The sequence below is a fragment of the Sciurus carolinensis genome, chromosome 8 (assembly GCF_902686445.1).
Source record: "Sciurus carolinensis chromosome 8, mSciCar1.2, whole genome shotgun sequence".
NCBI classification, from domain to species: Eukaryota; Metazoa; Chordata; class Mammalia; order Rodentia; family Sciuridae; genus Sciurus; species Sciurus carolinensis.
This window is the reverse complement of record NC_062220.1, coordinates 25299421-25312633: the sequence shown is the minus strand read 5'-3', so window position 1 is coordinate 25312633 and position 13213 is coordinate 25299421. Positions and strand designations below refer to the sequence as shown.

The following is a 13213-nucleotide window of genomic DNA, read 5'->3' as shown; positions in this document are numbered from 1 at the left end:
CCCGCCGAGGTGGGTTAATGTGTTTTCTGACTCCCTGCGGCAATGACTCAGAAGCAAGCATATACATTTAAGAAAGGATCTGCCCGTAACATCCCCGCAGCCTCCAACCCCAGACCACTTCTCGCGGGGGCGGGGCCGCGGACGTGCGTGCAGGCGTGTGCGTACGGGCCCCAGTGCGCGTGCGCCGGCTGCCGGGGGCGGGGCCGCGGCTATAAGAGGCGGGGTCCGGGCACGCTGGCTGTTGGTATCGCCGCGGGATGGCCTCTTCCTAGAGTTTAGTGCGTGGAGCGCTCGAGCTGCTGCCGGTTGGCGGACTTGCCTTCGGGTTCCTGCGTGGCCTGCTGCGACAGATTGCGGGGACTCCCGGCTCTTCCCTCTCGAGGTGAGTGGCTTTCCCGGTTCCCCGCCCCCATCCCCCGAGCTGCGTACGGGACTGGCCGCCTCGTGGGCTGAGACTGGGCCGCCAGGAGCTTTGGCTCCTTGTCCCCACCCGTCAGTCACTCCATTCCGTTTTCCTCTAGAATGGACTGGGATTCCCGTGGCCCCCCTCTTGCTCGCAGGTGCTGGGTTGGGCGTCCTTGCCACACCCCCCAAAAGCACCCTCAGTATCTTTTTTTCTTTCATAGCTTGTAGCTTGTTGTGTGGTAAGCGTCCCTTGAGGGCAGGTTTTGAGTCTGTGGGGTTATCTTATGATCCTCGTACCTTCCAGGGTGCGTAACACTAGGCATTCAGGGTATATTTGTTGAGTAAATGAACTAATAGATTTGACTCTCAAAGTTATTTTAACTTTCAAAAAATTATGGTTAACTGGAATTTAACAATAAGATGGGAGAGACTTCTTGGTAAGTTGCTTTGTCTAGCTCATGTTCTTATATTTTCCCTTCTGCAAAAAGGCTCTGCCTCTGCTATAATAACTGCACTATAGCAGAAGGTCTTTGCATTGCCACTGCCAAGAACAGTCTTCAAGAGAGGTAAAAGTTTTAAGCTCTTGAATTAGAGAAGCAAGTGAAGGCTCCACAGTGGTGGAGTTTGCAGTGTAAATGTACTTGGAGATTCTGTTGTGGGAGTACAGCTGGCCATTGACTCCCTGACTGGCCAAGTCTCTCACTTCCTGGGAGGACAGAAGTGTTGGGGCATGATGCATTCATATCCCCAAAGACTGAAGATTAACCTCTTCCTATTTTTCCTCAGGATCCGGAGACCCTCCAGAAGCAGAAGGCAGCGCTGCTACTCTGCACGGGAGAGGAGTGCTTTCAGCCATGAAGTATATGTTGAACCTTTACCTGCTAGGTGTGGTGTTGACCCTGCTCTCCATCTTTGTTAGACTGATGGAGACACTGGGGGCCTTAGTGGAGAGCCCATTGCCTGAGAGCACATGGACCATGAGAGGTCAACTAACCAACACAGAGTCCCCCAAGGGCCTTCCAGACCATCAATCCAGAGTGCAGTAAAACCTTCTGCTGCACCAGCCATACCTTGGAACATGGACCTCAGCAACTCCAGCCAAGTTTCCCATTTACTAGCAGGCAAGCTCACAGCACCAGTGTTTCCAGAGAACTGTTACTAGGCACGAACAGACCTGTTTGACTGGATGCTCCTTGCCCTGAAGGGAACAAAAAAAAAAAAAAAAAAAAAAAACCAGAAAAAAAAAAAGCCTGTTTGATGCACAGATGTGAGTGGGTTGCCTGTGGCTGTGGGATGGAGTGATCTTGCTCTTCTTCCCAGGATCTGCTGTATGCTTTGCTGTTTTTGACAGTGTGAGTCTTGACACCTGAGATGGGGACCTGTCCTGCACTTTTAGCTGTTGGGAGATGGTGGTGTTTTCAACCCAGCATCCTAAACTTCTGCCAAAGGTTCCTTTGGACAGGACTGTCTTATGGTCAGTTTATTTGGTATTTGTATGGGCTGTAAGGAAGGAGATGATAGAATATCCAGTGCCTAATTCTCATTGTCTTATATTTTTAAGTTCTTCCAACATAGTGTGTACGTGTTTGTGTATGTTGGTCTGAAGGGGGCAATGGGATGACAAAGCCTGCTTAGGATGTGGGCGTTCTGACCACTACGTGGTTTAAATGGATTTTTTGATGCAATAAAGTTGAATATTTCCAACAGAATATGTGTTATTCTGACTTCTGACCTTGACTTAGTGATAGGGAAGAGTCTTAATTCCTAGTCCAAGGATTAACATAAAACTGTGAAACAGGAAGTGCTTAAAGCACTTTGTTTAATCATAAACATCTGAATATGGGGGCATGGGCAGTTTACAGTAACCAGTTATTTGAGCCTAGGCCATGATTGTTAGAGTTGATTCTCCGTATTCACAGGTTCTATATTCATGGATTCAGCCAGGTGTGGATTGAGATTTTTTATTTTTTCAGTGCTAGTAATTGAACCCATTCTGTTGAGTTGTATCTCAGCCCCTGAAAATATTTTCAATTAAAATATTGCATCTGAACCAAGCACAGTAGTACGCTCCTGTAATCTTAGTTACTTGGGAAGCTGAGACAGGAGGATTGCAAGTTTGAGGTTAGATGGGGAATGTAGACCCTCTCAAAAAAAGGATGGAGATGTGGCTAGGTGGTAGAACACCCCTGGGTTCATTCCCCAGTACTACCAATAAAAGTCTGTACTGAACACTTAACAGACTTGTCATTCCTAAACAATATGGGATAACTACATCATATATGGCATTGTAAATCACCTAGAGAAAATTTAAAATTACATGGGAGAATGTGCAGAGGTTATATGCAAATACCGTGCCATTAAATAAAACAGACTTAAGCATCTAAATGAAGGGGGGGGGCAGTCCTGGAACCAGTCACCAAAAGATAAAGGACAACCACAGTCCTTTTGTGACTATCCATTTCTTCCTTTTTTTCTTACTGTGCTACTGGAGAATGAACCCAGGGCCTTGGCCATGCTAGGCAAGAACTCTGTTATAAAGTTATATCCTCAACCCATTTTATTTTTTATTTTGAGGCAATGTCTCACTAAGGTACTGAGGCTGGCCTGGAACTTTTGATCCTTCTGCCTCAGTCTCCCAAGTTACTAGGATTATAGGAATGTGCCACCATGCCTAGCCTCTATTTCTAAAACAGAAAAGTGATCCCTTCTTCCAGTCCCTCACCTTTAGTCTCTGCGGGAAAGAGAATTACCAATCCAGAAGGCTTTTTTCTTCTGTGTTCTTCATTGTCTTTTTTTTTTTTTTTGCCCCCCACCCTAGTGCTAGGGATTGAACCCCGGGCCTTGTGCTTGTAAGGCAAGCACCCTACCAACTGAGCTATATCCCCAACCCTTCAATATCTTTTATCAAACAAAGTGACTGCTTTATTCTGATTAGGTCATCTGATAGTGTCCACAGTCTCACAGATGATTGTTTCTGTTCTGTCTCCCAGATCCAAGTGGCTAGACCTTTACTCACAAGTGGAAACTTTTGATTTTTTTGTTGTTGTTTTTGTTTTGTTTTTCCCCCTTGTATCCACCATTGCTCCTCCATAACCTGTCCCATGTATAAGTCTATTCATTCTGCCTGTCGTAATACACCTATTTACACTCCCATCTGGGTGTATGCATCGTTTTATGAATTTAATTTTGCCAAAGAACAGAATGGAACATGATGTCCTCTGTTAAACCAGTTTTTCTTCCTGAGTTTTCTTAAATTTAAATGCCACTACCTGAGACGCCGGTGGTTTAGGCATCAGTTTTATTTATCACACTATGATAGTCAATATGGAACTAGTACACTAGTACCTATGAGGTTGGCTGGGCTTATGTGACATGTATTTTGTTATGTAATACTGTAAAAAAATGTAGTTGGCCTTTTATCTTAATTTCAGGACAGTTTCATGTACTAATACCTACCCTTCTAGAATTGTGTGTGTGTGTGTGTGTGTGTGTGTGTGTGTGAGAGAGAGAGAGAGAGAGAGAGAGAGAGAGAGAGAGATACTGCTAATGGAATCCAGTGGCATTCTACCACTAAGCTACATCCCCAACCCTTTTTATTTATTTATTTTGAGACAAGGTTTCACCAAGTTGCCTAGGCTGACCTTGAACTTGTGATCATCCTGCCTCAGCTTCCCAAGGTGCTGGGTTTACAGGTATGCGCCACCACACCTGGTCTATAGTCTGTTGGTATCTTACATTTGCTGACAAACAGCTCTTCTGTCTAGCAGTTTGTTGTCAATGGCAACAAACAGTAACCAGTATTCATGCTGCTCAAATTCTGTTCTTTCTCTCCTAGATCTACAAACTTGTTAGATAAAGTCACTGCAGCCAACAGTTCTACCACATATTTTATTATTGCAAAACAGAGTTTGCCATCCTTCTAGCCTCCAGTAAGATCTCTGGTGTCCTCTGTGTAAGTTAATGTCATACATATTAGGGTTTTGTTCTTGTTGTTGTTTTGTTTTTTGTTTTTTTTTTTTTTCTGACTCTGGGAGTAGAACCCAGGGCCTCATGCATACTAGGCAAACTCTCTACCACTGAGCTCTGTCCCCTCCCCCTTTTTAATTTTGAGACAAGAGTTTCACTAAGTTACTGAAGTTGCCCTGAACTTGTGATGGTTCTGCCTCAACCTCTTGAGTACCCAGTATTACAGGCATGTGCCACCCCACCTGTTTTATTTTTTAAATATCAATACCCCTCTCTAGATTCCTGTTTCTGTATCAGCCAAGGACACATTAAGTTAGATTATGCTGTAGCAAGAACACTAAAATCTCAATGGCTTAAAACAGAAAAAAATCACCTAAGGGATCCCCTTCTAGGAGGCACAATTGGAGCCTAAGCAAAGCTATTCCCTCCCGCCAAGGGCAAGGGGTGCCACCACATCTGTCTAGTGGGATACCGTCACCACACTGTGGTGCCTCTCATTCTTCCTCTTCCTCCTTAACTGCTTTAGTGTGTCTTTATTCTATTACTGTGCATTAGATGCGGGGGGGGGGGCACATAGCTTGTCTTTTTAGTTTATAAATCTCCACCTCAAGCCACACCTGAAACTGGTAGAGAAACTTTTGTGCATCACCCGGAGATTGTTAAATTTAAATCTAATGTTATAGCTAAACAGACGTCTCAAGTTGTTTTCTTTGGGGGAAGGATAGAAAGTGTATGCCACCTGCAGGAGAGAGAGCGAGCTGCATGATTATCAACAAGAATCCTTAGTGGTAGTCCTTGGTATTCAAATATGTCTATTCCAAGCACGAGGTAGATTGTACTTCCTGACCCTTTTCTGGTTGGATGGGGCCATGTAATTAGTTCCTGACAGTGAGTGGAAGTGACTATGTCAGTTCTAGGTTAGAGCATTTTAAGGGCTGATTCCCAAACTGGCAAGGCCCTCTTCCTTTGCCTCAGTGACCAGAATTGCTCCACCTGGAACTGCTCCATTAGGGTAGGTCCTGGAGTGGGGATGCCACAGAAAAGAACCCTCAGTGGATCCTTGAATAGGATTACTTTTTTTGTGTTAAGTCACCGAGGCTTGGGGGTTTGGTTGCTGCAGTATAACAGTCTCTCTGGGCTGATACACTGCTTACAGAACATAATCAGATGCCAGGCATCAACTAAGATTTCACCTCTATCTTCCTCAGATAATGTACACAAGAGAGTAAGTAAAAGGTGCTGGTGATGTAGCACATGCCTGTCATCTCAGCGTCATGGGGCGGGGGCCGAGGCAGGAGGGTCTTAAGACCAGCCTTGGCAACTTAGTGAAACCCTGTCTCAAAAAATAAAAAGGGCTAGGGATGTAGCTTCGTGGTAGAGTACTTTTCTAGCATGTGTGAGGCCCTGGCTCAATTCCCAGTTAGCCACCCTCCCCCATAAAAAAGGTAGTAGAGGGAAATTCAGGTAAAAAAGCTGATGTGTCATAGTTCTGTGATATATATATATATATGAGTATGACAAAGGGTACAATTAAGTCATTTGCAGGCAGGAGTAGGATGTTAAGGAAGGGCTTCTTCAAGAAGCTGAAAATTTTAAAATGAGTAAGCTTGTGGGCCTGCTGCCCAGGTGAGGAAACAGTTTTCCAGTAGAGGGAATAATGTGAGCAAAGCCAAGCAGAGGAGACTATGCAGAGTACATTTTAGAAAAGTGCAAGTACAGATTTAAAATTTCTCAATTATTAGCTGGAGGTTGGAACTCTAGTGCCACCTAGTGGACACTGAGAAAGAAGGAACTACTTCAAACACATGCTGCAGATGCTTTCTGGATTTGAGAGGCGGTTCCTCTACAGAGTTTGAGGCCAGAATATGAAGGCTGAAAGATATGATCAAGCCCAGTGTCATTCAATTAAAAAATAATGCAAACCACATGGATAATTTAAATTTTTGTAGTGACCACATTAGAAAGCAAAAACAGGAAAAGATGTATTTTTTTTAAGATTTAACCTAATATATTCCACATATTATCATTTCAACATATAGTCAATGTAAAAAATCATTAATGAAATATTTTAAATTATTTTTAGTGTACTAAGCATGTACTGTGTTGATGTGCATTTTATTCCCCCAACATCTCCTTTTGGACTACCCTTATTACAAGTGCTCAGTAGTCACAGATGTGGCTACTGTATTGGACAGTGCAGGACTAACCAATCTTCTCATTTTACTGTTGAGGAAACAACCAGAAGAGATCAGGTGAATCAGATGGTATTACTGAGCTAATTGGTGGTAGATTCTCAGTATGAAGCTCTATTCTCTTCATCATGCTTTGCTTCTTTTTCTAGGACTCTTTAAAATACATTATAGGAAAACATATTAATAATAATGAGGGCTGGGGTTGTGGCTCAGTGGTAGAGTTCTTGCCTAGCATGTGTGAAGCATTGGGTTCAATTCTCAGTAGCACATATAAATAAGTGAATAAAATAAAGGTCTATCAACATCTAAAAATATTTCTTAAATATAATAATGAGCTTTTTCACTCTTGAGGCAATTCTTATGTGAGAATGTGTGGGATTTTTAAAAATAAAATCTAAGCCAGGTGAGGTGGCACACACTGTAATCCCAGCAACTCTGGAAGCTGAGGCAGGAAGATTGCAAGATCAACTTTTTATTTTTTATTTTTATTTTTTTTGAAACTTTGTCTAGTGCCATCTAGTGAATACTGAGGATACTTTGTCTCAAAATAAAAAACTAGGGGCTGGGGTTGTGGCTCAATGGTAAAGCACTTGCCTCATGTGTGAGGCACTGGGTTCAATTCTCAGCACCGCATATAAAGAAATTAACAAAGGTTTATCAACAACTAAAAAAAAAGTTAAGAAATAATTTAAAGGGTTAAGAATGTAGCTCAAAAAAAAAAAAAAAAAAAAAAACCTAAAAAAAAAAAAAAAGAATGTAGCTCTCAGTGGTAAAGCACCCCTGGTTTCAATCCCCAGTACTGCAATCAATCAATCAATCAAATAATTTTATTGTAAATAAATTCAAAATTATAAACAGGTATAACTTAGAATGTTTGTGTGCTGCTTTGCCCATCAACAATCAATAATGCCTGTACACTTGATTAGTTTTGTGTAGTAAAAGCTTGCCAAATTGTAAATCATAACTCATCACTTTGATACTATTTTTTTAATGTTCATATATTGCTGTAGTAGTATGAGTGCAATTTGGACATTTTCCTTTTTTCTTTTATTTAACATTATAAAATGCAGAACTAAATAATTGATTAAAGGTAGTTTATTTTATGTAGTCTGAATCCTAAACTGAAGAGCATTACATTCCTAAAACTTATTAGCAAAATGTAATGTTAAATAAATTAATACCATGTAAAGGTTTTTAGATTTTATGTGCCCAGAGGCAAAGGAGATTAACAATCAGATGGAAGAATGCAGAGAAGACAAGACATTACCTATCAGAAATATGCTAAAAGTGCTTCAGAGGAAAACTAAAATTATTATCCAGTAACCAAGAAGAAGTCAGAGTCTCTCTCCCTTCTTATGTAAAGCTTTTTCTTCTCTTTAGGGCTTTTCTTTTCCTTCTTCTTGTTGGTTGATTCCATTTGTTTCCATTAGTATTTCGGTTTTGTGTTGCCATGTAACAAATTACCCCTAAGCTTAGCAACTTCAAACATTTGTTTCCTTACACAGTTGCAGAGGGTCGGGAATCTGGCTTAGCTGGGTGGTTCTGGCTCAGCATATCTCATGACATTGTAGTAGACTGTTGGTCAGGATGGCTGTCATCTGAAGTCTCATTGGTCCCTAAAAGATTCCTTTCCAAGGCTATTCATGTGGCTCTTGGTAGGCCTTAGGTCCTGGATGGCTATTGCCTGAAGGCCTTAGTTCTTCATTATGTGGGCTTCTCTGTAGGGCTGCTCAAGACATGGCAGATGGTCTCCAAGGTGAATGATGAGAAAGGAGAGAGAAAGTGCGAGAAAACCACCTCATGGAAGCTTCAGTGTCTTTTATTACCTAATCTTGGAAGAAACATCCTACCACTTCTGTCTTAGTGTTTCAGTCACACAGACCAACCCTGTAAGTGGGATCTTGGGGACCACTCAAAAGTTGGGTACCAGGAGGTGACACCATTGAGCCCCTCTGGGAGAATGGCCATCACAGTCGTCTTTTCCTTTTCAGATCACTTACAAAAACTTTGTTACCACAGAAGTAGCTGTGAGGGCTGGGGATGTAGCTCAGTTGGTAGAGTGCTTGCCTCGTAAGCATAAGACCCTGGGTTCAATCCCCAGCACCGCCAAAAAAAAAAAAAAAAAAAAAAGAAGAAGAAGTAGCTGTGGGTATTATCAAAGGGTACATGTTGTACAGGCCTTTATTGTATAAGACTCTGCATTGAAACAATAAATAGATCATTGCCGAGACAGTTATAAAGTGTAGACTTGAGGGAGGGGAAAACTAAACTGTCATATGATAGGACACTCAAAAGTCCACCTGTATACACACATGAATGTGCATTAGGGACAGCAAAGAAGTGACCTGAAAATATTCCTAAAGTAATATTGTCTAGACAGATTGAGAGATCTAACAGCATCCTGAAACAGAGTATTTCTGGGGCCTTAATAGTTAGAACTTGACAAACCAAGTTGGCAAATAAATGAGTCTAAAATTTACCAATTTTTGCAGATTATTTTCAGTATACCAATTATAATTTTAAAAGAAAATGGAGAAAGGATTGATTTTTTTTTTTTACCAACTATATTCCCATTTGGGTTTTTACTTTTTTGAATGGGTATGGTACTATGGGACAAATCTGCAAATGATGAATCAGTAGCTATATTTTTCTGTTATACAGGATATTCGTGTAATATTGTATAGTTAGATTCTACTGAAGCTAAATGTTACTCATTTCCTTTTTACCTTAAATATTTCCATATATAGGTTTTTAATAATAAATGTTATTACTTTTATACCATTTTAAGATATAGATATTATTTTTCTTTGTTTTATTTTGTTCTAGGCATTTAACCCAGGGGCACCCTCCCACTGAGCTACAACCCCATCCCTTTTCATTTTTTATTTTGATACAGGGTCTTGCTAAGGTGCTGAGGTTGGCCTTGAACTTGCAATCTTCCTACCTCAGCCTCCAAAGGCACTGGGATTACAAGGTGTGCACTGCTGGCAAGATACAAATATTCTTAAATCATTTCAGTCATGTTAAATTTTTCTGATTTCAAAAACAAAGACAAAATTGATAATGCATTTGGAAATTGTAGAAATTTGGGAAAGTCCTAATGTTGAAAATGAGGACTCTGATTCAGATCAGTTGCACATAATATTATTAAGACTGTTACCAACTTTGTATCACCTTCACATTTGAGAATTATAGTTAGGTTCTTCTTTTTTTCATAATGGGGATTGAACACAAGTGCACTTCACCACTGAGCTATATACCCATTCCTTTTTATTTTTAATTTTGAAACAGAGTCACACTGAGTTGCTGAGAATTTCGTTAAGTTGCTGAGGCTGGCCTCAAACTTGTGATACTCCTGTCTTAGCCTCACAAGTCTCTGAGATTACAGGCATGCACCACTGTGCCTGACTTTGAGTGCTTCTTTTATGAATCTAGCATTAGTAATTTATTTTATGACCAACTTTCCTTGAGCTGTTATTATGAAGGTCTTTTCTCTGCTGTAAATTTTATCCAGGCAGAGACAATTGCTTGTCATACTGAAATTTTTAAAAACCTGCCAAATATGAAATGCCTTACTATTCAATATTTTTCTTTCAAATTTCATGTGCTAGAAATATCCCATTTAGGGCTGGAGGGGTATAGGGATAGGTCAGCGGCAGAGCACTTATCCAGCATACCAGGGACCTTGAATTCAAACCCCAGCAAAAGAAAGGAGGGAGGGAAGAGGAGAAGGGGGGAATTATTTCCTTCAAACTGACCTGATCAGATTAAGAAATACTATAAATCCTCAATATTTAAGCTATCCTATCAATAGACAGATCAATGGAATATAAAATAAAGTCTGAAATTGGGCCAATAATAGTACTTTTGATTATGACAAAAGTGACATTGTTCTCATAAATCTCAGTGAGATTTAAACCACAATCTGCTCACTCCGTCCTCCACCAACCTTTCTGGTCCCCCTTATCCTCTTTTCATTCCCCAGCCCATCTCCACCCTTTTTTACCAGTTTCATTTCCTACCTTCTAACATACTATGTAATTATTTGTTTTGTTTATTTTTTATTGTCTGAATCTCCTTGCAAAAATATAAACTTTTTGTTTTCTTTTCTTTTGTTCAAGCACTCAGGATGGTGCCTAGCATATAGTAGTTACTCAGTAAACTCAATGAATGAATGAATCTCAAATCAGTGACAAAAATATGTAACTTACTATACAATAAGTGGTGGTGGCCAATTGGCAGCCATTCAGAGAAACAGAAGAAAAATTCATTGGTTATAAATTTCACATGACACAACAGGAAAAGACATACAGAAAGGTAATGAACATAAAAGTAACACAAAAAAGCATGGGGAAATTATTGTATAACCTTGGAGTGGGAAAACTTCTTCGAAATATAATAGCAAAAATGAAAATACTGATACATTTAATTACCAAAATAATTCCACTGGACAAAAACCACTGTAAACTAATTCAAAGACAAATCACAAATTTTAAAAAATGCAATTCAGTTTACACACACAAAAGACTAATATTTCCAATATAAAAAGGATACCTGTAAACAGAGAAGAAAAAGACCAGTACTATAATAGAAAAATTGGCAAATGTCATGAAAAAAAAATTCATGGAAGAAAAAAAAGCAAGTGAAAAGATGCTCAATTAAAATCACACCAAGAAGACATTTCTTTTACCTTTCAGCCTGGTCTGAGTTTGAAAGTTTGATGATCCACAGAGATGACGGATCTGTAAGTATGAACTGTCAAACATTATTGGAGGAAATGTGAATTGGTGTACATGTTATAAACGTTTTCCAAAAGGATGAGCAAGAAAATGACAAGTGTGGCTTTATTTGGGGGAAGGGTAGTGGAACTTAGGTCAAGTACAGGGGTGGGAGGGAGATAGACTCTTTCTATCTTCTCTTTCACGCTGTTGTTGGATGTTTATACCTTGTGAATGTGTTATCTGTTTAAATTTTTATTTTAAAAATAATTATAATCAATCTTTTCCAATTTCTATTTTCTGACATTTTTATTGGGATTTTATTAAATCTATAGATCAACTTAGGGGAGAAATGACATTTTAATATTGAATCTTCCAATTCATGCATAGAGTATATCTCTCTTTTGGTTGTCGGTCAGTAATTACATTCCTGAGTAGTAGTGGTCTGTTGATTTTTTTTCTTGCATTGTATTTATTTGGATTTGGTAATGCTGGGTTCATAAAATAACTGCTACTCCATTTCTTGAGTTTGTGTAAAATTGATATTATTCATTTCTCAAATGTTTGATGGATTCCTACCAGTGGGACCATATGGACCTGGAGTTTCATTTGTGGAGAGATATTAAATTACAAGTATTGTATGAATACACATATTTATTTGATTTTTTTCCTAAGCTAGTTAAAAAATTCAGTTAAATATATATAATTTTGATACTGGAGATTGAACCCAGAGGTGCTTTACCCTTGAGCCACATCCCCAGCCCTTTTATTTTTTGAGACAGGGTTTCCCTAGGTTGCTTAGACCCTCACTAAGTTGCTGAGGCTGGCTTTGAACTTGCCATCCTCTTGCCTCGGCCTCCTGAATTGCTGGAATTATGGGTGTCCACCATTGCACCTGGCTTAGAATGCTTTCCTTAAGTCAGTTTTAATCATTTCTATGTCATGGCATCTGTATAGAAATTCTAAGTAGTCAACTTTTTTTGGCATAAAGTTGCCAGAACTATTTCCTTTTTATACTGTTAAAATTCATAATATCCATAGTGATATTCCCTCTGTCTTTAAAATTGGTAATTTGTATTTTCTCTCTTTTCTAGATCACACTAGCAATAAGTTTTTCAATTTTTTTTTTTTTTTTTGAGAAAAAGGAAAAAGAAAGTTTATTGCTTTGCTAGCAAAGGAGAAACACAGGGAACTCCTGTCCCAAAGGCTGTGATTCTGCCCATCAGGAAGAACAGGGGGCTTTTCATTTTTTTTGGTTTTTGTTTTCTGGTGCTGGGGATTGAACCCAGTGCCTTGTGCTTGTGAGGCAAGCCCTCTACCAACTGAGCTATCTCCCCAACCCTAAGGGGCTTTTAAAGAGGTGATTCAAAGACTACATTCCACATGTTCTCTGTTGGAGTTGTAATTCATATCTATACACTCATATATATATTTAATTTCCCTAGTGATTTCTGATTTCTTCTTTGATGATGGATTATTTAGAATGTGTTATTTTATTTGCAAATATTTTGAAATTTAAAAAAGAACAAAAGTTTTTTTGACATGGGGGTCTTGCTGTGTTGTCTAGGTTGGCCTCAAACTCTGGCTTAAGTGATCCTCCCGCCTCAGCCTCTCATGTGGCTAGGACCACAGGCACTTGCCACTGTACCTAGCTTCCTTCATGACCCGTTTTGAGTTGGCTCCAGCATAACACTGTGCCAAATACTTCTTCCTTTGTCCACTGTTTCTAAATAAATATGCCTCATTGTTAGTAGCCTGGTGATTAAAAAATAATTCTCATTTTATACCATGAGGTGGGGTAGGAAACATGAATTCCATCTCCCACCCTTAGACTCTTCTGGGCAGGTCAGAGCCTGATCTGAAGGGAGCAGTCAGAGTTTTTGTGAGCAGTTTCACTGTGAGGAGAGAGGCTTAAAGCCTGTGGGTTTCCCC

General features: G+C 39.8%; 1 protein-coding gene and 1 non-coding gene across 2 annotated transcripts; both read left to right on the top strand.

Annotated features, from left to right (window-relative positions):
• Positions 1–210: 210 nt before the first annotated feature.
• Positions 211–2124, top strand: Hilpda (hypoxia inducible lipid droplet associated). Its single transcript, XM_047562070.1, has 2 exons — positions 211–382; positions 1192–2124. The coding sequence occupies exon 2, from the start codon at positions 1260–1262 to the stop codon at positions 1449–1451; it is 192 nt and encodes a 63-aa protein (XP_047418026.1). The 5' UTR covers positions 211–382; positions 1192–1259; the 3' UTR covers positions 1452–2124.
• Positions 2125–8599: 6475 nt separating this feature from the next.
• On the top strand, positions 8600–8672 carry Trnat-cgu (transfer RNA threonine (anticodon CGU)). Its single transcript has one exon. It is a non-coding gene; the product is annotated as a tRNA-Thr (tRNA).
• Positions 8673–13213: the final 4541 nt, after the last annotated feature.

What these genes read in the sequence shown, in the direction of transcription:
- Hilpda (XM_047562070.1), top strand. Translation starts at nt 1,260, where the DNA reads ATGAAGTATATGTTGAACCTTTACCTGCTAGGTGTGGTGTTGACCCTG.